The sequence below is a fragment of the Glycine max genome, chromosome 16, assembly GCF_000004515.6.
Source record: "Glycine max cultivar Williams 82 chromosome 16, Glycine_max_v4.0, whole genome shotgun sequence".
In the NCBI taxonomy this organism is placed as follows: Eukaryota; Viridiplantae; Streptophyta; class Magnoliopsida; order Fabales; family Fabaceae; genus Glycine; species Glycine max.
This window is the reverse complement of record NC_038252.2, coordinates 37817188-37841226: the sequence shown is the minus strand read 5'-3', so window position 1 is coordinate 37841226 and position 24039 is coordinate 37817188. Positions and strand designations below refer to the sequence as shown.

At 33.7% G+C, this 24039-nt stretch overlaps 4 protein-coding genes across 7 annotated transcripts; 1 reads left to right on the top strand and 3 right to left on the bottom strand.

Moving 5' to 3' along the window:
• Positions 1-1716: 1716 nt before the first annotated feature.
• LOC100784116 (DNA polymerase epsilon subunit B) lies at positions 1717-7401 on the bottom strand. 2 transcript variants are annotated; one of them, XM_003548273.5, is made up of 13 exons: positions 7177-7401; positions 6944-7112; positions 6137-6290; positions 5860-5991; positions 5511-5588; positions 4119-4223; positions 3916-3996; positions 3679-3809; positions 3371-3465; positions 3189-3288; positions 2969-3083; positions 2764-2874; positions 1717-2272 (listed from the first exon to the last, which is right to left on the bottom strand). In XM_003548273.5, exons 1-13 carry the CDS (start codon positions 7337-7339, stop codon positions 2129-2131), a joined length of 1578 nt encoding a protein of 525 aa, XP_003548321.1. In that variant the 5' UTR covers positions 7340-7401; the 3' UTR covers positions 1717-2128. The 2 variants fall into 2 exon arrangements, with proteins under 2 accessions (XP_003548321.1, XP_014624711.1); XM_014769225.3 differs by having other exon boundaries at positions 1717-2268.
• Positions 7402-9534: 2133 nt separating this feature from the next.
• Positions 9535-12470, bottom strand: LOC100783580 (pentatricopeptide repeat-containing protein At1g73400, mitochondrial). Of its 3 annotated transcripts, none has more exons than XR_005889145.1 (3): positions 10224-12470; positions 10041-10140; positions 9535-9802 (listed from the first exon to the last, which is right to left on the bottom strand). XR_005889145.1 is itself a non-coding variant. In XM_041010841.1 (2 exons), the coding sequence occupies exon 2, from the start codon at positions 11929-11931 to the stop codon at positions 10444-10446; it is 1488 nt and encodes a 495-aa protein (XP_040866775.1). In that variant the 5' UTR covers positions 11932-12199; positions 12382-12461; the 3' UTR covers positions 9849-10443. The 3 variants fall into 3 exon arrangements, 1 of the variants encoding a protein (XP_040866775.1); XR_005889146.1 differs by having other exon boundaries at positions 10041-10131; XM_041010841.1 differs by lacking the exon at positions 9535-9802 and having other exon boundaries at positions 9849-12199; positions 12382-12461.
• Positions 12471-14607: 2137 nt separating this feature from the next.
• LOC100783047 (glutamate decarboxylase) lies at positions 14608-23309 on the bottom strand. The gene is made up of 7 exons (XM_003548271.4): positions 20118-23309; positions 18830-18978; positions 18472-18676; positions 17516-17716; positions 16656-17124; positions 15895-15947; positions 14608-15325 (listed from the first exon to the last, which is right to left on the bottom strand). Exons 1-7 carry the CDS (start codon positions 20256-20258, stop codon positions 14849-14851), a joined length of 1695 nt encoding a protein of 564 aa, XP_003548319.2. The 5' UTR covers positions 20259-23309; the 3' UTR covers positions 14608-14848.
• On the top strand, positions 20623-22428 carry LOC100786087 (pentatricopeptide repeat-containing protein At1g20230). Its single transcript, XM_026126170.2, has one exon. It carries the CDS (start codon positions 20623-20625, stop codon positions 22426-22428), a length of 1806 nt encoding a protein of 601 aa, XP_025981955.2.
• Positions 23310-24039: the final 730 nt, after the last annotated feature.

The following is a 24039-nucleotide window of genomic DNA, read 5'->3' as shown; positions in this document are numbered from 1 at the left end:
CAGCGGAACACCATTAGATTCCATATAGATGTTCTAAATGCATTGATATGATTAATGCAAAAATACAAGTATGGAAGAAATAATATTAAGACTTAAGTGATGCTTTAAGTTTTCAATGAAGCATTAATCTTTTTTATTTCAATTTTGTAAATAAAAAAAATGTGATGAACAGATAGAGAATAAATAATAAAGATAATTTAATATAATTTTTTCACTCAATAAATTACTTTTCATAATTTTTGTGAAAAAACTTTATTTTGAAACGAAGGGAGCATTATTGTCGAATTCTACAATTAACCCAAACTTATAATTCTAAGCAGAGAAAATGAATTAATTTATGGCCAATTTTCTTTATAATAATTTCAAATAAACTTATGCAGACTTATTTTTGAACTCTCAAATCAAGCAGGTTAAATTTTAATATTATTCTCATATTTTTTAATATTATTCCAATTGCAACCTAGTGCATGTTTGAAGATGCGTGAAAACGGTCTTGAAGGTGGAGCTCCTAACAAAACAGCGTTTCATTGTGGTACACTAAAAAATTGGTCAACAAATCAAATATTTTCATAGATGAAGGTTTACTTTTTAGATAAACCTTCCTTTGAATTTGTAGAGTAATGTCGTGGAAAAATGTGCTTTAAATTTGTAACAATGCTCAGAGGATACTACAACAAGGGGGACTAAAATTTATGGAGAAAAATTGGACATCAACAATTTTATTAAAAATAGGGAAGTTGAAAATTTCTTTATTTTTATTTGTTTTTGGAAAATTGGTCTTTGTAAATGAGTGGAATTTAGGAGTCTGATTATAGATTGGAAAAGGTGACACTATATCCCACTACATCCATAAATATGGACACCTTGTAATTAATTGTGTAATTATTAATAACTTTTAGAAAAAAAAATGTTTGAATCCCAATTTTTTTTTAAAAATGAAGTGATATTGACAATACTTTAGAAAAATTTGTGAGATTTATTTTAGTCTGATAGTGGATTTCCTTGTTCTAATGTATGTTCTTAGGGGACATTTGGTAGGGAAGAAACTTTTCATGAAAATCTTAAGTTGGGAAAGAATATTTTTTGGAAATATTTTTAAAAAATTTCTCATAAAATTTTTCTCATTGAAAGAGGTGAAAATCTTAATTTCCTGAATTGAAGGTTTCTTTTATTACAATAAAAATATCATTATTTTTATTACAATGATAAAAATATCACATAATTCTTTTGATTCCTAAAAAAATTATCTAAATATTTGTAATAATTAATTTAACAAATTTTATTTGTTCCTAAGAATCATGATTCCTAAACATATTTCTCTTCTATCAAACATCCCCTTGATATAATAAGAAATTCAAATTTGTTCTTAAAATATATTAAAAGTCACAAGTTTGAGTATTCTTTAACAAAAATTTAGAAATTAAGTTATATAAACATAATGTATGTTATTAAATTCAAATAACTAATTCTATATCAATATTTAATATAATAAATAAAAAAACATAAATGATTATTAATTTTAAATCAAATCAAGCCAACAAGTTAAACCAAGTCATTCACAAGTTTCAATCTAGCTAAAAAATAAAGATTCAAATTAAACCCAAGTCAAACTTCAACCCAAGTTAATTCTTATCTAACCTAGTCAAACTTGATTCAACTCAACATTCCCCACAAAAATTATTAATTATTAATGATGAAAACAGCAGACCGGAAAGCTTGAGAATTGTCATTTCATAGTTACCACGTTTGATGAATTTGTTATCAAGGTATGTTATATCCCTATTTATAAATCATGAAATCATTGGTTGATATTTCAACAATTACTTATCATAGCGTAGTCTCTATGAAGTATAAACTAACAAATATTATCTATCTAAACAAATAAACTGCTTTAACTAATCTAATTTAGTAGATACCTATTATACAGCAATTTTCCCTGGTTAACAAGGCAATTTATATGATACAATACAATTCCGGCTGTCACATTAATCTTCCCAGGAGGAAAAGGCAGCAATTTCAGATTACCAGCTTCATCAATGGCCGTATGTATGATGAAAGAATAGCAAAGCCAAAATGTCCGAGATGCTCATGGTTAGAGGATGACAGCCCAACATAAATTATGCTGAGTTTATGGCAAGGCTGACAATTCAACTTCCTGAGAGCAGGGACGATATGCCACAAATGTGTTGTCAATTGCGAAGGAACCTGTATTAAAACAAGTGATTCCTGTGTACTTGAATGCCTTCTGCTGACTTCTGTCTCCCAAAACTATCTGCGTCATGATATCACAACAAAGAGATCAACATCAGAATATTCTTGCATGGTTTATTACAAATTATTTTCAAGTCTTGACATGTGAAATGCCAAATATAATAAAAAGTGAAGATGTAATAAATTGTTGTTTCTTCCGGTTTTGGTGGGTAAATTTTGGTTTTCCTTTCTATAAAAATAAAAGTTCAACAGTTTAACTGTTAGAAAATCAGGTGACTCAGAGATACACAAATATACAGAATTTACCTACTGTATTCTAACAAATCCCCCCATCCATTTACTCCCATGAAGATGAAAAAGAAAATATGTATACAAAAATGAGTATTAGAGATTCTGCTATTCAAGCATTGCATGCCAATTTAATCAGTCACCCTTCAGTTCTGACACTTTACCCAAAAATTAGAATATGTAGTCAGTTTGCAAAGTAGCAATTTATATTCCTAACATGAGTTAAATATCTTTGCCACAAAAAAATTCAAATATGAGCAGTACCGTGTGTGGAGTTGGATAAAGATAAAGACAATGGTCATAATTCCAGATGATGGGTTGTACGGTTAGAGGAAGTGGACATAGATGACTCTGATGGGTTATGGTAGCAACAAGCTGCAATTTAAACCCAAAATTCATTAGTTTCAAGATTCTAGAAACCAAAAGTTACCAGGTAAATAAATTAGAAAACACACGAGGGACAAACTACATGTTCAAAATGATCACAAGTCTCTTCTGTAGAAGGAGGCATCAAACATGAACGGCGCATTCTATACAGCATATCCTGGCGGAAGAATACAATTTCTTGGGTATAAAATTTGACCCTGTAGCCAAACCGATATATGTAGTAAAAACAATCAGCTTCCATACCAATTATAAAGCACAAAATTAATGATATCCCATGCAATAATATTTAATGTAACATTAACCTGCAGGGGTTGCTTGAAAATATGGCATTGGGAATGTGCTTTTGGAGCTCTTCAGTTAAATATTTTGGTAAAGCACATCTAGGAAGAACATTTGAAGGACCTGGATGAAATTGCTGAAAGTGATGTATGACACAGGAAGAAGAAAAATAGAGAGCGTGAATAATTATCAACAATGTCAATACCTGCATCATCAGGACCTGGAATAAACAGAAATTTACTGTGCTCTTTTAGTCGTGTATGGGCAGCAATCATTTCCCCCAGCTTACCAAACTGCATTCTGCATATTAAGGTTTCTAATGATTTTTATCCTTACATAATAAATATCCTTTTTTAAGCAATGTTAAATAATGACAACATTGTTTATTAAAACTAATTATAATGATACGGCACATCAAATAATATAATCTAATCCCAGCTATACTTTCCTAACTCCAAACTTTTAGTTATCACTGTTAATGAACAAAATACAAACATCGTAAGTGGAATTCACCTGAGGCTCGAATAAAAATGAAATGAAAGGTTACATGGCTTAGAAGAGAAGTTTCCCATGAAAACAAATAAGGAAGGAACCACTATCTCCTTCTCAAAGCCATCCAGAACAACCTCTAGCTTTTTCAAAGTCTTCTCTAGGAAAAACAGCATCAAGATTACATCAAGCCACATACTAATAACAAGGTGCTTAAGGAAAGGAAGAAAAAAAGAGAACCAAATAAAAATTTCAAATTACCTCTTCATTGTCTAGCCAAATATCAGAAAGTATAATAAACATGTCATTTACTGCTTTTTCTTCCATCTCTGCCAGTCTAATCTATTTAAAAAAGGTATAGGAAAGATACATTTTGTGGGAGTATGATACCAAACAAACTTCAGGTTTCGTAATAATAATAAACTTGCATCAGCTTAATACAAGGAAGAACATCATAAAGATACAGTTTCCTCTTTAGTGAAAGTACCCGCGCCAAAAAAGTCATGCCCTGCAAGTAGTGTAACTGACTTATCTCTATCCTCCAAAGGAGGAAATCCACATGTTAAGACCTGCAGAAAGAAAAAAAAGAAGAAGAAGAAGAAGCACCAATTATGTAGCTAATAAAGTGAAAATATCATAAGTCTGAACAAATGGATAAGTTGTCAAGATTAAATCAACTTCAACAAGTCCAAGAACATCATCAAATTGTATCAAGATTCAAACAAATAGGCAACAATTTTCTAAGCTTCTGTACATTAGGAATGCAAGAGCCAAGAAAGCATTTGAAAACAGAAGTTAAAGGTGCTCATTCCTTAGCTATTAGCATCCTTCAAAGTCATCAATAACCAAGTATATATACAAGAAATTCCAGTGTGTTTTAGTGGTTTCTTTAAACAAATCTTCTTCACAAGGCATGTGCATTCAAAGGTAAAGACAATATTGTTTAAAAATGTAACATATAGGAGAGAATGAATGTTTCCCGACACATAATTTATTCTGAAGGTTAATAAATTGCTCCATACTACAAACCATAATATTATATGATTAAATTTACAAATTTTAGGAACAGTCGACAGAAGCAATACAAAAATAAGTCTAGTGACTGTCCAAGTGTCCAGTTAATCTAATCATGCATTCATGTAATTTAATTTCAAGTAGAAGAACTATACAATTTTATCGTTTGATATTTACCAAACATTTATGCATGAAATTCTGGTTTCCTAAATATGATGACTTTTAATTCCATAAACATTTAAGTTACAAACCATTGCTTTCTTATCTCACATTTATTTTTTATTTTAATGTTTTTCTCTAAGAGATGAAATAAAGAAACTAAACCCCACTCCTTACAAGCATATATATAACAACTTAGTTTGTACTTATGGAGACACTTGCACTCTTGTGCAAGTGGCATCACTCGACCATCATATGTTAGGAATAAAGACAAAAGGCATATAACATCTCAGATGCAAAAACTTCATCTGGCATCTAAAAGGTTATTTCCAATATTATTTGTTTAATTCAGCTTTAGCATTTGAGTTCAGGTTTATTTAAGGGCATGCATAATATTCATTGTTGGATCAGATAGGGAGTTTGTAAAACTAAACTAAACTTATATCAGTCATAAAGCTGCTACTAAATGTTCAGTAATCTCCATCCTGAATAAACTGATTATCTTGATAAAAACATATACAAGAAGGAAATTAGAAGTCATAAAAGATGCAATCATATCTTTAGTGAACTTCATGTTGAATAAATTGACTTCTGGAATACAAGAACACACAAATCAAATAACTGATTCGTTTTACAAAAAAATCACATGAAGCAGACAGATATTGAGATGGTGTAACAAGAACCTGAAAAATACCCTCCACAAGCATCTCCCCTTCAGCCACAACTATAGTGTTCTCTGAAAAGAGTCCTGTAGTTATCCTGTATTGCTTGTCAAAGAAACAGATGACAATACATCCATGCTTATAAAAAAATTGAGCTGTTATGAGTTATAGCATACAAAATCAATAAAAAAAATTATGAAGACAGGACAAATATATTTTAAGCACTTTGAACCAAAGTCCTCGAATCACTTGGATTTGAGCATCTCAAAAGGAAGAAAAATTTAATTTACTGTAAAACATTTAATGAAATTATGAAGCTCTTACAAAATAAATAAACAAAAAAAATTATTGTCAAGATACTAAAGGATATTGCATTGGACAAGTTGATTTTAACTGCAGCTGTAAGGTCTTCCAAATAGTAATGGCCATCCTCCAGCTGAGATATTACTCCCATTACCCATCTTCTACCTGTTTGCCCAACCAGAGATTGAATGGGAGATATCTGGCACATCATAGCATAAAGTTACATATTAATCCTCCTCAAAACACCAAATTGAATGTATGAATTTGAATGCACACTCGACCATAGTTAATATCCAACTGACTAATTAATTAAAGTTCATAGCGAACTAGAGCACCCATATTACCTCACAGCTCCCAAAATGTGAAAATTCAGATTCAAAAGCAGGCGCTGAAAAATGCTGGTCACGAGAGAGCCTCTGGAACAACAACAGAAACCTTTCCCTGTACAGATCTGACTTTGCTGATGCTTCTCCATGAATAGATAAGCTGCCTGTGTGCCTGGAAGAAAAGCATGAAACACAAGAGCATGGACCTAAATTTGGGTCATATGATAATCAAGTCCAAGCCAACAACCAATAAAAAAATTCCAATAAATTGCTTAACTGGCATATCTCATGTAAAATATAAAATCAAATTATAATTTGTCCTAAATTAGGGATGCAGAAGCAGAGTCACAGAAAACACTTCAAAACTCCATTAATGTAACATCAATTTCCCCAGGCTTTCAGTTACATATCAAACTTCAGTGTTTATGAACTTCATCTCATTTTAAATAAGAGTACAATAAAACTAACAACAAACACCAAAGATAGGTACATCCTCTTCAAGGCCAAGGTAAAATTTGGGGAAATTACCAAAAACAAAAAAGTAGAAGAAAAAAAAAATGAACATTGGCATCTTATCAGCAGTTCCTTTTTTTGTGATCTTTCCTAGAAAATTTTAATTCCTAAAAAATTATTATAATCCTTTCTAAAAAAATTGACAACTTATCACTTGTTGCTCTAAGTCAAATAATCATTTCTAATTAGTTTCTATCAAGTCACACACACATTATTTCAAATTAAACAACATGCATAGATGAGTTGATGGAACTTCCGGCCACTATTAATTTCCAAAAGGCAAATCAAGCAAGGGACGGAAAAAAAACTTACTCGTAGAACTGCTTTCTGCTATAGTCGTATTTATACTTGGGGATGAGGAACGCATCGACGACGCGAATGGCAGCGGCGGCATCGGAGGTTTCCTCGGTGGCCTCGGTGGCTTCCAGCAACAGGCTGACCACGCGCTGCACCGTCTCCTTGTCGATTATGGTGGATTTCACTGCAATTTGTTCAGTGTTTGAGAAAATGAATCGAAATAGAAAGAATTGAGTTAGAGAGGTTACGAGATGAATCGAGCTCGACGAGGAGGAGATCGATGGCTTCGTCCTCGTCGGGGCCTTCGAAGCGAGATGCGAAGGAGAGGATCTCGTTCAGAGCGTCGACTTTGAGGTTGTAGCCTCTTATCTTACACTTCCTTTGAACCTTTTTCCTCATTGAAGCATTCATTTTTTTTTTTCTCTCTTTCTCACACACACTCTCTGTTGAACAGAATAAGAGGGTTAGGTTTAGCGGCTTGGCGCAGGAAAAAAATAAAAAACCTCTGTTTCGGAAGAAATGGCGGGAAAATGAAGGAAACGAATAATTCTCAAAAGCCCAATATGAACAACGTGTTGGGCTTTCTATCCCCCCGCCCCCACCCCCAACTTTTTAAAATTATTTTACGAAATTGCCCTTGACGAAAATGTGTTCCGTTGTGCTATAAATAAAGACTGTGATTTGGTAAAGCAATTACAACAAACAAATGAACAACAAAATATGTTTTCATTGTATATCATGTCACAAAAACCAATTATCAACTATTCCTTTGCGTTAAATTTTGAACACCTTTTTTTTTGTCACCATGACATTACTAGGTATTGACAAATTTCGTTGATGATTAATTTTCGTCGGAGAATCTGAATGATCATTTTTAGTGAAATTTCTTCTTTCAGTCATGTTTTTTTTTCATCCACAAGACTTGAATCTGAGATCTTATTTAAGGAAATCAAATTCAATAACACTCAAACTAATAGTTTGTTGATATTTTTGCACACACAAATTTAACACAACAGAAACATAATTTAGTTGTGTATTTCAAATGAAAATAAGTTTGTATTGTGTGATTAATTATATATACAAGTTATTTTTTTGAATTTTTTTTTGTTTTAAATGAAATTAAATTAATTATGGCATATGTTACTATTTTAAATAGTAATATAATTAATTATGAGGCAAACTAATTTAACAAAAAAATTTTTTTTGTTGTATTTTGTACAAAATTGAAATATGTTTTTCTTTGTATTTCCAGTTTTTGTTGTGGACCAATACAAAACAAAAAAAGTGTTTATGTTTTGTATTGCTTTGGCACACCACACCCCTACAAAAAAATTGAAACACATATTTCCATTTTGTATTGTGAACAGAATAAATGTGTTCCCTTAAGAGTATTTTTGAGAGAAAAAAACGACAAGGAAACATGGGAGTGGACTTAGAAATAATTAAGTGGGAATAGTATTGGCCCAAAGTGTTCAGCCCCTGAGCCCATATATGAGTTCTTTATTTCAACAAAATGAATTAAGAATTTGAATTTACAATTTGGGAAATGCAAGATACATCCTACTCTACGTAAACAACTCTTATAGATTAAAATTATGTTATTTTTTGTGCTCATATAAGTCACTCATTTTTAATTTAATCCATATATTTGTTGGTTTGTAACTATGGTTGACATTGTAACAATAATGAAGAATAATAACTAAATTAAAAATGTTTTTTTTTTTCAAATAATATTGGAATTTAGAATCTCATACCAAGTAAATACATAAACATAATGTGTATTGGTAAAAATGTTAGATCGTCCAATTGATCAAAGTAATATTTTCTGTTCCAATAAAATTATAATTATATTTTAACCAATGGAAAATATCTTGGATACTTATGAACATTTCTATTTTTATATTTTTGGTAATGTACTTATCAACATTTCACTTTCTTTCATTATTTCTTTGCTTGAATATGTTTTATAAGCTCAATTAAAGACCACTTTGCTAAAATAAGATTAGCTCGAATATACTAGATCGCCTCGTACTAAATAAAGTTACACTCGTTTTGTTTATATAGAAACCAAATGTTTAATAAATTAGAATACTTTTAGAGATTGTTTTTAATAATTTGATTGTATATAATCAAGTAAAATTAGTTTTATATTGCATATGTGATATAAAAATGTGACTTTCAAATAATCTATTCTGTTTATATTGCCTAAAATAATTGTATTTTTTATAGTGAATTTGTTTAAGAAAAGACTATAAAATTATTTGTAGTAATTTAATTTGTATTTAAATTATTTAATTAAGGGATAAATAGCAAAAAAAAAAAGTAACTTACAAAATGTTTATTTTAAAATCTCCAAATAGGCAAATCTGTCATGCTTGTCAACAACAATAATCACCTCATTCCACTAGGTGATATTAACTACAAGATCACACAATGCAATTGTACTCGATTAAAAACAAAATTCTCAACAATACTATTTATCATTAGATTCCTTTTAATATTTTCCTTCAATATCCTTGTTGGTCTTCCTCTATCTCTTTTCACAAGACAAGTTAGTTTACATAGTAATTGATTTAGCACACAGCTTAGCAATGGTGGACTCAATGTAGCCAAATTGGAATCATTATTACCTGATATTAATAATACTTTGAAATCTTTCCCCAGAATAAACATCAGATTTCAACTAAGGCTACGACATGAATCATAAATTCATAATACATTCTAATATATAAACATAACTTCGTGAATGGTTTGTAAAATAGAGAAAACATTCACAGAGAATGATCTTAATCATATATTAAGGCACTGGCCTGACATGTTTTAAGAAACTCCATCTTTCCACCACTGGATCTCCAACAAAACAAAGCCTCCTAACTGAAAGAAACATCAAAAGAAACAGGAATATAGAATGTTCCAAAAATTTAGAAGAGAAAAAGTATATGGCATCATTATTGAAGTGAAGATACATTCCTTACAACTGTGATACAGTTCGACACTTGAAAAAGCCAAAGTAAACTATGGCCCCCCAAAAAATGCAAGATAACATCTTATAAACTGTATTACTTCTGTGCTGAAATAATTAACAGATTCTTGACCAGATAACAAACTTTACCATCAAGCAAATCTTTGCAACCTCTGTCCTCTCATAGTCACATACTCACATGCAACCATAAAATAGATACATGAATCTTCCCACCTTTAGGCTGCATCAACTAACCAACATCGTACAATCAAAATATGTCATGACAGCTTCCATTGTTTCTCTAGATGAATTAAAAAAGATCGAGAGACTTACATTTTTTTCATGCAAAAATTATTGGCAGCAAACGGCATGACCAATAGAACATGCTTAAAGATGCAACTTGTTATCATCATGAAGTAGTCCAATATGTAATGCAGGGCAAGTTTGACAGCAGTATCTGAAATAGTTAATACTGAAACCTGCCATGCTTCCAGAAACTATGTGTCATACCATGATTTCCCTCTTAAACTCAACAAAGAAACTTCTAACACTATTATTTCCCTCTTAAACTCATGCTCTTACGCTTCTGGCTTAGTGCATAACGCCTTGCCATACCATGATTATAGAATTTTCTCATATGTTCTGAAACCCTATGAATGGCCTGGAGATCGCCAATCACTGACAGTTGCATCAAAAAGGAGTCGAACTTTTTATATGGCAATTTTATTCCCTTGTTTATCACTTCTTCCAAAAGAAAACAGGCATCTTCCACTTTATTGCAGTTAAATAGCCCATCGATCATCACACTGTATGTGTCAATGTCCGGTCTGCAACCCCTGTTGTCCATTTCCTGCCAAGTTTCAAATGCCCCATCAGGATCATCAATCTCAAAAAACATTGAAATCAGCATATTGTATGTCTGGACACTAGGAATGCAATTCAATTCAATCATTCTTCCATAGAGTTTAAGGGCATCCTCAGACTTCTTATTGTCACAAAGAACCTTGAGAAAACAATTATAAGTAACAATATCTGGTCGGTAACTTTTGTTTCCCATCTCTTCCAAGAACTTATAAGCTTCATCTATCTTTCCACACACACACATTCCCTCAATTATTTCCTTGTATGTTGTGACATCAGGAAGACAGCCACTGCTAATCATATGCCCTATAAGTTTAAAACACTCCTCCATTCTATCATGTTGGGCAAGAGCCACAATTATAATTGCATAAGTCTTGGCAGTGGGAGAAGATATAGATGAACCTTTTGTTCTCATGAACTCAAAAAGATCTACAGCCTCTGTTACCATACCTGCTTTGCAGTATGTATCAATGGCAGTGTTGTACGCAAAATTGTCAGGCCTATGACCCAGTTCAACCATTTCTTCCAGTAATTTCATCCCTCTAGTCGGGTTTCTAACCCTACACCACCCAAAAACGAATATATTATACGTTTCCGCATTAGGCTTGACTGTTTTCCTCATTTTCTTATACAGAGTTTCAGCATCCTCAACCAAGCAACACTTGCACAGTGCATCCAGCAGCAAGTTAAATGCATTTATTTCCGGTTGCGTCTTCACCCTTATCCTCCTCTTCCTTGCAAACTTCTGCACATGAGTAAGATACTTCTCAGTATACTTTCTCAAAATCACCAAAAGAACTTCAACCGGAACCGTAGTCTTGTTATTCCTCTTCATATATTCCAACACATCACAAACTATCCGAAACTGTTTCACCTTGTACCTAGTACTAGATAAGATGTCCATCATATCATTATAAGCACAAGGCTCATGTGAATAATCCTCTTGATGACCAGCCCAAGTGAAAAACCTGAGTGCAATTTTTTCATCATATCTAAGCCTATGCAGCACCCCAGTAACCAAAGGGGTGGACAATGGGATCCCCAATTGGCCAAGAGCTTTCTCCATATTGTTAAATTCAGCTAAATTATCCATCACAGTGCTATACACCTTATCAACATCACTTTCAAAACCATTACCCTCTACAAGACCACTCTCACTACAACTAAGATCTTGGTTCATGGAAACAGTTTCTGAACAATAATGGCGGTTAGAAATATGACAAGCAATATAATAATAGTTCAAGGGCAATGAATATTGAATCAAGTGCACACAAGAAATATTATTATCAGATAGCGATGGCCTTTGGTAATGAGCAGAGTAATGAAAGGGTGAAAACCTTGTTAGTTGAAGAGTGGTTTCAATTTGTGGCAGAACATTGTTTCTGAAGATGTGACAATAAGGGAGGGTGCGTGATGAAAAGGATAGGTTTTTCAGAGAATTTATGTACCTATGAAACATACCCATCATCGTTAATTTTTGGTTTTGGAATTGAGGGCAATGAAGGAAGAGTGAGAAGGCGTTCAGAAACAAGGAGCAGATGAGTAAGATGCAGTTTTGATATCTGGGTATGTGTGGATTTTCTGTGAACTGTGTTGAAAACAGAGGAAGAGAGAGAACAGAGAAGCTTACTGTGGATGCTGCTGCTTCAAAATGGCAGCGTCGTTTCGATGACGAAAAGGGAGCCAAGGAAAACAAATCACACCGTAGACCTGCAGTGTCCGGCTATGTTTTTTTTTTTTTTTTTTTCCTCTTAAATATATTTTTAAGGTTAAATTAATCATTTCTTCAGACCCTTACTTTTTAGTTCTTGAAAGTGATCTAGTTTCTGTAATATCATAAAACTATGAAATTATAAAAACTGAAAAGATGATTTTAAACTATAAGAACTAGAAAATTAAAAACTATGAAACTATAAAGATTAAAGAAATAATTTAACCTATTTTTAATCTATGGTGTTTTTTAATTTCCAAGTAAATTTGAATTTTTTTAATAATTTTTTTCTTTATAAGTTTTTATTTATTTAATTTCAATAAATTTATATTTTTTTAATTCCTTTAAAATTCATTTTTTATTTTAAATTATGTAAGTTTGCATTCATTAGGACTAAAATTGAAAAATAGAAATTTAGGTAGAATAAAATTGAACTAAAAAATTTACAGAGATAAAAATTAAAAACATGTAAACTTACAAAAATTAAAATAACAAAAAAAATCTTAAAAAACCAAAATTAAAAAATATGCAAAGTTATAAGAATAAAAGCATATTTAAGTTTTTTTGTCTATGATTTTGATTTTATGTGTGACATGGAGCTTTATTATGTTTTAGTAAAGGAAATCGTGTCATTATTTTATTTTAGGGGAAAATATTATTTTTTTAGACTCAGTTTTTATATCATCTAATTTAATTTATGTATTTTTTTTTTAAATTTTATTTTTAGTCATTTCTCGTAGGATTCTTACATAAACATTAACTTTTGGCTAACATGAAAAACATTGGACATTTTTTTCAATTCATTAAAATGATTATGAAATTTTTTTAAAAAGAATTTATTAATATGTATCTCCAAAAAAGACTTCATTTATATCTTTTTTTTCGTCATCATTCTTTAATAGTTATTGTAATTTTGTTATTACGTCTTCTAATGATTTTGTTTATTTCTTGAACATCACCTCCACGAACTCACACTATAAATGAATAGTATAATTTATTTATAATATAAGAAATGATATCAGCATCATTGGTAAGAAAGAATTAAAAGTAACTTTTTTTTATAAAATGCAAAAATTAAATTAAAAAAATATAAAATTATGAGGACTAAAAATAATATTTCATTAAAATATATGGACTAAAAATATATTTTGCCTTTATTTTATTTTTAGGATTGAGAAAATGCATAATTTATGTGTACCTATCAGTTTATGAATTTAAACGCGTTTCTCCGTGGTTGTGTGCTATCGCATTTTCTCGTGGCTTATAGCATGTCAAGTAAAATATATTTGGATTTGAATAAAACTCAAGTCCTATAGAAACCTATTTTGAGGATTTTTAGTGGGTACTTATAGGCTAAGCTCGCATTGATTCACTAGCATTGAATTCGGACTCAATTTAAAATTTAAGTTTTACATTTCATTGGATAACCTTTATATTTGAATGTGTCTTTTAAAAAATTTCATGTCCACTCTTGCTTTTATTGAGCACAACTCACATGTCTTTTAAGCCTTAATCAATAATTAACGATAATATTTCAAATTTTCTTATTTAAAATATAGAATATATTTTTTGTTGAATAGCTAAGATCAGTGTAATTTCTTTATACAAATGACACAATGTTATTTTTCTTATATTTTCAACAATTTAAAAAACAAATTTTTCTTCAATGATGTAAGATACTATCGATAAATAATATAATCTATTTTGATTTAGTAGATTTTTATAACTTAATTAATAGAACTGTTTCGTAAAAAGATTATTATGTATTGATGAAAAGTTTTAGTGACACATGTAACTGATTGAAAACTATGATTTCCGGAGCTTAAAAAATATATATTCAACTAGTTATACTATATAAATACATTTTCTAAATATATTCTTAAATCGTTTTGAAAAAACACAATTATAAACATTTGTGTAAAATTCAATGCTTAAATATTTGTTGAATAAAATTCACTTTGTATTCTTTACTCCTCCTATATTCCAAATCTGGCTTCATCCCTACTTGTCTGGGAAGGAAACTACCTCACCAATGTTATATGAAGGTGGGGGAGTATCCATATATCTATCTTGACACTATCCTAATAGAGGCAAGTTTATTTTCCCACTTCTCTTTTCCTTCATCTCTAATAAAAATTTCATCTCTAATAAAAATTAACTTGAGCATTATATGATAATAGTGCCTTTTGATGAGTACCAAATTGCCAACTCAAAAGAGAGAGAGAGAATTATCCCTTAGGCAAGAGCAGCAATGAGTATTAGAATCCATCATGCATTGGCATTGCTTATTGCTACAAAGCCATTACACACTCACATATCCTCAAAGATAAGAAACAAAGCACCATAACTCATAGCAAGGTGGCCAAAAGGCCAAGATTTGGTAAGCCTAGCATGCTCCAAGTCTCTTGCCATCCACAAGTCGCTTCCAGTAGAAAGCAATCTCTTTCTGAGTCTCTATTGCAGCTTTCTTAATCTTCTCACCAGTCTCACTAGTGATAGCTGTGATATGAACAGCTTTGGTAGTGAGGGGGCTAGGAAGTGTGTCCAAGAGCTTCACAACTTTCTCTATGTCAGCGGCGAGTCTCTCGGCCAAGCCGCGGCTGAAATCCTCCCTGATCACCACCCGAAGGACAGCAATGTGTTGAGCATCTGGTGGCATTGTATAGGCAGGAACTATCCACCCGAATTTTCTCAGATGGTCTGCTATCTCAAACACTGTGTGTTGACTACTGTCTTTCAAGGAGAAGGCTACAAGTGGCACACCGATATCCTTGGAGATGATGTTAAACCGACCTGTTCTCTCGATTCCTTCCTTCAGAACTCTTGCATTCTCCCAGCAATTTTCCATGATATTTTTGTAACCCTTGTGTTCACAAGAGCAAGAAGAATAACCAAATGTATAAGAGAAAATAGATATTGCACAAAATGGCACTCAGGCACCAATTTACCATGAAGTTTATGATCATTTGTAATGTTTACATAATGAAGCAAATATGTCTGCTATTCTGCCTTGGTTGTTGCTAAATCATTCACCGTGCAGTTGTTATTTCTAAATTTTGGTTTAGCAGTTAAATTGTGGACACTGTTTGATGAATTTTGAAACTAATCAAGTAGTCACTTCTAGTATATCTTCATTGGGATATGATAACAGGGAGAAACAACCAAGAAAACTAATGCATCTGCATATTAATATAAGTACATTGATTTTGGTTTAGCCAAAGTTTTGGCCATTTGAACTAATGCTTTCATTCATGCTAATAGCTGTAACTTTGGCGATTGCTGAATTTCATTCTGGCCATGAAGTCAATGTTATTGATTTGTACACAAGTTAATCGGGTAAGCCAAATCCCATATATCATACAACCATAATTGAAAATATTATTAAGTGAATTCCGTATGAGTATATTTCAAAGAAAAAGGTGAAACGATTACCTCAAAGCCAAGCCGAATCAATTGATAATATTGAGCAATAATTTGACTAGATCCTGTCAACAGAAATACAAAGAATTGGGAAGGACAAAAGAAAAAGAATATTATGCTAAAACATTCATATAATTGCTATAGAAACAAAATAACACTAATTGATTTCCCCATGCTTGTTATTACAAGTATCTAATCAACATATTTAAGAATTAGATCTATACACGCAATCAAATCACATGTATGATCCAGACAAATTCAATGGGGTTGAACACAATTTGTTTGCAATAACACAATTTTGTTTGCAAGAACACAAGTTTTGGAAGAGTTTTCCTCACAAAATAGCTTGCAAACAACAGCACGCAAACAAATCTGTTTGAATTCTAGCAATAACATGCAGAGGTCTCATAAAATCTACATTTTGGGGTAGGACTTAAGCAGATTCAAAATTATCGAAGGCAAACTCAATCTAAAATTCTCAATAAAACATCATTTTTTTTTTCAGACAGCAAGGCATTATTGATTCAGATATAACATAACACTCTAAGCTGAATTAAGATAGTTGCTTCTCACTTAAAAAGGGTTTCAATGGATTCTATCATTTAGACAAGGAAACGAGAGATAGATTCTTCAAAACAACTATTAATTGCATTTGAACTGAATACTTTGGCAGTGAGACATATACAAACAATTCCTAAATTGCATATATATACAAAGATACTAATTGCATAAAAAAAAAATCAAATACATGTATCAACTCATACATTTGTTACCTTTGGAGAAATTCAATGTGAAAGTGGGCTGATCAGATCCAAGATAATTTATGTGAAAAACAAGTTCATCTGGCAAGTCATCTTTGCTCCTCCATACAACCCAACCAACACCAGGGTAGACAAGACCATACTTGTGACCACTAACATTGATGCTTTTCACCAACGGCAAACGGAAGTCCCACTCTAAATCAGGATATAGAAATGGGGCAATAAACCCCCCACTGGCAGCATCTACATGAATTGGGGTATCCCAACCTGTCTCATTGTTCTTTTTAGTAAGAAGTTCATCGAGAAGCTTCACATCCTCAAACTCTCCGGTCATAGTTGACCCCAAAATGGCTGCAACACAGATGGTGTTCTCATCTACCATTTCAACTGCTTTCGCAGGGTCCATCACATAGTATCCTTCTTTGAGTTTCACTTCCTTGAGCTCTACCTCAAAGTACCTTGCAAATTTTTCCCAACAAACCTGTGAAGAAAATTTCAAAGAACATCAAACATTGAGGTCTAAAGGCCCCAAAATCTGGCACATAGTTACCAAATACTTGGTATGGGTACTGGTACGTGGTACCTATAGGCATGCAATTTGTCACTTTTTGCATTATTATTATAGGACTTTCTTCAAAGAGAACCAGTATGCAGCATGTGGTAAGGTGAATTCCAGTAAACGGTACAAAGGATTATTGAGAGAATTCTTAACTATATTGTGGCACATTAATCACTAAAGCACTTTGGTTCTACTATATTTCAAAGTAATTTTCAGGATTAAATGTACCTATTTCCCATGATATGATGATGCACCTAACACAAATTAAAAGTTGTTTGAAAATACATGGCATCAAACACAATTTGAGACCCACCTGCACATTAGCCCCAGTTACTATGTTGGGCTTATCATATGGTTTGCCTTCTGCTTTTCTCTTTGTCTGCCATTTCCTTTTAAAAGCTAGACCTGCCAACATTATTGCCTCCGATGACCCCACAGTTCCCACACCTACTGCAGTCTCATCATCACTTATAGGAGCATGGAATAGATTTGCTATGATATTAACACACCGGTTCTGCAGAATTTAACAAAATGAAACTAATCAATCTTTCAGTCTCAAACTTCATCTGAAAATAATCATATAAGGATCCATATATAATATCAGTATCTTCAAATTTACTAGTGAACTTCAGTTACAGAACATTGGTATGCAATGATTTTATTTAAAACAAAGTAATCTACAATGAATCTTCATCTGACAACGAAAAACATAAGATCTAAGAAGTTACCATCTGATATACTAAATTTTCATAAGTGTCAGAAAAATCAGCAGTACTTTATTTTTCTTAATACCCCTAGCCTTTCTTTGAAAAATTCCATTTTATACAAAAGGCAACTGGAGCTGAGAATAATAATTTTAGGGGGGCAGAGGAAGGGGGGGAAATTAGAAATATTTGGCATACACAAACTAAAATTCTACATAATTAAACAGATGAATAATCAAACCCTTCCACACTTAATAACTTCAAAGCATAAAACATATTTCAAACAATTCTATTTATTTGTTTATTTATTTTACAAAAGGTTTTAAATTTCGGTTACAGTCTTGTCCCGGTCCTTGATATTGCAGAAAATTACAGATAAATAAAGTTGATGCAGCCACAATTGTGGTCATAAAGACCTAAATAACCTTGATGTTGCAGCCTAAATCCCAGTTGTAGACTACTAGTATTTTTTAAAATCCTTTTTTGACAGACTGAACTTCAAGGACCTAAATGTCATGATCATATAATAATAAAGACAGCAAATATACTGAGAGAAGTGACAGACCTGGAGCTCAGTGGTGACAGGATACTCATCCATGTCAACGTAGTTCTTGTTAAGTGAAGCCATTATGAGCTTGTCACACTCAGGCTCCATCCAAGTGGTCACAAACGAGGCCAAGTTGAGCCTTGGTGCACCATCCAACATCAACTCATCGTTTATTATCTGATAAGCAGCATCTTTTGGTATGGATTTCTCCGGCATCTTGAACCTGCACTCAACATTTCCATCACAAACAAAGAAACAAACGTCATTTCAGTAGAAACCAAACCTTCTTTTTTTGTCTGTTGATTATGCTTTCTTCAACAGAATGGATCCACAACAACAACAACTAAGTGTGAAGTTCTGAGAAAAAGTAACGTACTTTGGAATAGGTTCACGCACATATCTGGAAGCAAAAGTATAGTTTAGGCTCTGGTCTTGTTCATCTGGGTGTGTGGCAGTGGATGTGAGAACCATTTTTGGTTGCTTTTCTTTTCTTCTGAGCCAATTGTCTAGGTGTGAAACGCTGAACTGTGAAGAGACAGGGTCACCACTTATATTAGAAGATGAGAATTTTATCTTCTTTGGGTAGAATCCAAAAGGATAAATTCCCTGCAATCTCGGTAAGAAAACTTTCTCGCTTAGTGTATCATTTTTTTAACTGTGTGGTCCAGTGTTATGCCACTTTGGTACCATATTGATATCGATACTTACATTGGAGTATTTTCATATAGCTTTTACTTACACTTTTTCCTCTCTCTCTCTCTCTTATTACTTTACATAATTTATTTATTACATATTCTCATTTTTTGGTACGGATTAATCCATTTTAGCTGGTGGTTTTAAGTTTAATTCTTTAATATCTAACTGGATTGTTTTTTAATAAAAATATTGTTTATAGTAATTTTACCTTTATACTTCTTACATGACACTTTTATGTATTCAATTAATGGTCAAGTTGACAATTAATATTAGGGACATGAATTTAAGGTAAAAATTTTCAAATATTAAGAACCAAATCAAAAAAAAAATTATTAGAAATCAGACATAAAAAATGTATATTTATCATAGACTAAAAATATGTTTAACCCTAATGATTGTAATGTAGTACATTGTTTAATTAAAATGAATTTTATTAATCTTAATATAATATAATTGTTAAATAATATTATGTCTTAAGTATATAATTAATCAGATTCCTAATTTGTGTTATAAAAAAATATAGGTAAGAAAAATGAAGGATACCTAGGTTATAAAAACTGAATTTATTAAATTCACAACACTTTGTATTCCTAATGCATCGTGTAGTGGTGTCCCATCAATCTATAATGAGATAGTAAGTCCCTTTCATGGTTTGGATGTGCACATTGTCATTTGGTTTAGAGTTAAAATGCCGACACTTTAATTGAATGTGCATCCACATTTCTTAGCCATCCGTTCCTTATTGTGCTTTTTCCTTTTACACAAACGAATCACATCTAAATGATAATTGCAGTGAATCATCTCATCGAAACAAAGACGATAACATCCTTACAACAAGTTTGTCAAAAAAATAATATAAAATAATTCAGTTGTTATTTTAAAAAAATATAAAAATGAAAACTAACTAATGTTATTTTATAATGAGTATTCAATTTGTAGAATATACGGAATAAGACATAGTGACATACAGCAACAGCAGCAGCATTTCCTTCGTTCTGAGAATCGAGCAGCAACGTTAACAGTGAGTGTGGTATGTTCCACGCCCTCTCCCAATGCCTGTCCTCCAGCACAGCCTCCCTGTCCCAGGCGCGGCAAGCCCACGCCCTCATTCTCCGACTGAACCTCTTCTCCGACACCCAACTCACCACCAGCCTCCTCTCCTTCTACGCCAACGCTCTCTCCCTCTCCACCCCCCAACTCTCCCTCACCCTCTCCTCCCACCTCCCCCACCCCACCCTCTTCTCCTTCTCCTCCCTCATCCACGCCTTCGCCCGCTCCCACCACTTCCCCCACGTCCTCACCACCTTCTCCCACCTCCACCCTCTCCGCCTCATCCCCGACGCCTTCCTCCTCCCCTCCGCCATCAAGTCCTGCGCCTCCCTCCGCGCCCTCGACCCTGGCCAACAGCTCCACGCCTTCGCCGCCGCATCCGGCTTCCTCACTGATTCCATTGTGGCATCCTCCTTGACCCACATGTACCTCAAATGCGACCGCATTTTGGATGCCCGGAAACTGTTTGATAGAATGCCTGATAGGGATGTGGTTGTCTGGAGTGCCATGATTGCCGGGTACTCGCGGCTCGGCCTCGTGGAAGAGGCCAAGGAGCTCTTTGGGGAGATGAGGAGTGGTGGAGTGGAGCCCAATTTGGTGTCGTGGAATGGCATGCTTGCCGGGTTTGGGAACAACGGCTTTTACGATGAGGCCGTGGGGATGTTTCGGATGATGTTGGTGCAAGGGTTTTGGCCTGACGGGAGTACTGTTTCGTGTGTGCTTCCTGCTGTGGGGTGCTTGGAGGATGTGGTCGTGGGGGCTCAGGTTCATGGTTATGTCATCAAGCAAGGGCTGGGGTCTGACAAGTTTGTGGTTAGTGCCATGCTTGATATGTATGGGAAATGTGGCTGTGTGAAGGAGATGAGCCGGGTGTTTGATGAAGTGGAGGAAATGGAAATTGGGTCTTTGAATGCTTTTCTTACTGGGTTGTCACGGAATGGTATGGTTGACACCGCGTTGGAGGTGTTTAACAAGTTTAAGGACCAAAAAATGGAGTTGAATGTTGTGACGTGGACGTCAATAATAGCTAGCTGCTCGCAGAACGGGAAGGATTTGGAGGCTTTGGAGCTTTTTAGAGATATGCAGGCTTATGGGGTGGAGCCTAATGCTGTGACAATCCCGAGCTTGATTCCTGCTTGTGGGAATATCTCGGCATTGATGCACGGGAAGGAAATCCATTGCTTTTCTCTCAGAAGGGGGATTTTTGATGATGTATATGTAGGTAGTGCGTTGATAGACATGTATGCCAAGTGTGGGAGAATTCAGTTGGCCCGACGTTGTTTTGATAAGATGTCGGCCCTGAATTTGGTTTCTTGGAATGCTGTTATGAAAGGGTATGCAATGCATGGGAAGGCTAAGGAAACAATGGAAATGTTTCATATGATGCTGCAGAGTGGTCAGAAGCCTGATTTGGTTACATTTACATGTGTTTTATCAGCGTGCGCGCAAAACGGCCTGACTGAAGAAGGGTGGCGTTGTTATAATAGTATGTCCGAAGAACATGGCATTGAACCTAAAATGGAACATTATGCTTGCTTGGTGACACTTCTCAGTCGTGTTGGAAAACTTGAAGAGGCTTACTCTATCATTAAGGAAATGCCTTTTGAACCTGATGCTTGTGTATGGGGAGCCTTGCTAAGTTCTTGCAGAGTTCACAATAATTTGAGTTTAGGTGAGATTGCTGCGGAGAAGCTTTTCTTCTTAGAACCAACCAACCCTGGGAACTATATTCTTCTGTCCAATATCTATGCTTCAAAGGGCTTGTGGGATGAAGAAAATAGAATACGCGAAGTGATGAAAAGCAAGGGATTGAGGAAAAACCCTGGGTATAGTTGGATTGAAGTTGGACACAAAGTACACATGCTTCTTGCTGGTGACCAATCACATCCACAAATGAAAGATATTTTGGAGAAGTTGGATAAATTGAATATGCAGATGAAGAAGTCTGGTTACCTCCCTAAGACTAACTTTGTGTTGCAAGATGTGGAGGAACAGGATAAGGAGCAGATATTGTGTGGGCACAGTGAGAAGTTGGCAGTAGTATTAGGACTACTCAACACAAGTCCAGGACAACCTCTTCAAGTGATTAAGAACCTGAGAATCTGTGATGACTGCCATGCTGTGATTAAAGTAATAAGCAGATTGGAAGGAAGAGAAATTTATGTAAGAGACACAAATCGTTTTCACCATTTCAAAGACGGTGTTTGTTCTTGTGGAGATTTTTGGTAAACTGATCTTGGCTGTCTGGGGTAAGAGGAGAGTCAATTCTCTGCCATGGGTCCTTACAGTAGATCAGAAAACAGATAATAATCAAGATTATTTGCATTGACAAGAATTTTATGCCATGGGGTTAAACTTCTTGAGAGTGTAGATATGCGTGCTTCATCTTTTGGTGGCTGGCAGCTAAATAATTCTCAGTGGCTCCAGTCGTTTTCAGCATGGTAAACTTTTCTCTTCACTTCCCTTTGTTCTTGTAATCAAGATTTATAGCAGCCTGATGGAAGGGAGACAAATTTCAGGTCTCATTATGCAACTAGGCCGGCAGAAAATTTATGGAACTCTGACATTATTACTTGCCTAATTATATTATTTTCTATTATTTGAAGTCTTTTAATGGTTGAGAGTTGAGAATAAGTATCTGTGAAGCTGGTTGACATGTTAATGTAAATTGGCTTTTATATGGGCCCTCCTCTGTGCTTTTCAAGGTCTGATATGCTTTTACCAGCATGATTGAGGAACGACGTGACGAGGAAGAACTCCAAGAAAATTGTATATTGAATTGCCAAACCACCTACTTTCTGGCTCTTTCCAACAACCATTTTGTGGCTAACATATCGTCTAGGATATTTTCCTGAGAACTCATGGCCTGATTCTGTAGATTTTCCTTTACAAGGGTACTATGTCCATGTTAGTGATAGATACCTGATTTCACATCAATTAGTAGAATCAAACACACGTTAATTTGTGATACTTCTACTCAGAGTCTTCACAGGCTCAAAGTCTTCCAGAATTTTTTTTTCTGGAGTAGAGCATGTATTTCTACTGTTTACTTTGCTTTTGTCAAATGGGACTAAGATATTTATCATAATAAATGTTGCTTCTTTAACTGTGACTTTATGTGGGTCTCGTTTAAGGATGTCTTATGAATTTGAGACGTAATTCTTATGCTTCTGCTGCATGGCATTGTGAATTCAGGGATTCTCCAATTGGAGAAGCGTCCATTGGCAATTTCTAGAGATATTGTTCACTACTTCATTTGTTGCTGAATCTTTTCACTTGCTTGGCTGCAATTGATTTTTGGGCTTTGATTATCCTCATTATGGGGTTCATCAGTAACGCATTACTCTCAACTTGTTCAAGATTCTGCGGAGAGCAGCATACATTTAAGAAGCAGACCAGCATGTTAGCGGTTTGCCTGGTGTTTTTTTTAAGAACTAGCTAAATGAGTCTTTTTTGGTTTGATCATCCAATTTAGAATTCGGTGACATATATCTAAAGCTCGAATTAGATTTGGATATTTTATCTCTTAAGTTTTAATTTCTATATGATTGTAGGTAATAAATTCTCCGTTTGGCTTTGATTCTTGTAAAGTATGGGTGTACTTTACAGGACAAAGTGAAGTTATAACTGTTATTTAGAGAATTAATTGTTATCACCATAAAATACATGTACATTTAGGAAACTGTCACATTTTTTTCATAAACAAGCCAATTTTGTTGATTATTGTTGAACAAGGACATCTAGATCTTTTGTTAGTCCACACATTTTTTATTTGAGTCCATATTGTATTCAGTTACTTATTTTATGTGAAATGATATAAGTCTTTTACCTAAAAAAAGA

What these genes read in the sequence shown, in the direction of transcription:
- LOC100784116 (XM_014769225.3), bottom strand. Translation starts at nt 7,339, where the DNA reads ATGAATGCTTCAATGAGGAAAAAGGTTCAAAGGAAGTGTAAGATAAGA. An exon ending in TCCAGGTCCTGATGATGCAG is followed by an intron (nt 3,289 to 3,370) that starts GTATTGACATTG and finishes AATTTCATCCAG; the next exon opens with GTCCTTCAAATGTTCTTCCT. An exon ending in CTTGTGATCATTTTGAACAT is followed by an intron (nt 2,875 to 2,968) that starts GTAGTTTGTCCC and finishes TTTAAATTGCAG; the next exon opens with CTTGTTGCTACCATAACCCA.
- LOC100783580 (XM_041010841.1), bottom strand. Translation starts at nt 11,931, where the DNA reads ATGAACCAAGATCTTAGTTGTAGTGAGAGTGGTCTTGTAGAGGGTAAT.
- LOC100783047 (XM_003548271.4), bottom strand. Translation starts at nt 20,258, where the DNA reads ATGAGGGCGTGGGCTTGCCGCGCCTGGGACAGGGAGGCTGTGCTGGAG. An exon ending in TAACTGGGGCTAATGTGCAG is followed by an intron (nt 17,125 to 17,515) that starts GTGGGTCTCAAA and finishes TTTTCTTCACAG; the next exon opens with GTTTGTTGGGAAAAATTTGC. An exon ending in CACATTGAATTTCTCCAAAG is followed by an intron (nt 15,948 to 16,655) that starts GTAACAAATGTA and finishes TTCTGTTGACAG; the next exon opens with GATCTAGTCAAATTATTGCT.
- LOC100786087 (XM_026126170.2), top strand. Translation starts at nt 20,623, where the DNA reads ATGTACCTCAAATGCGACCGCATTTTGGATGCCCGGAAACTGTTTGAT.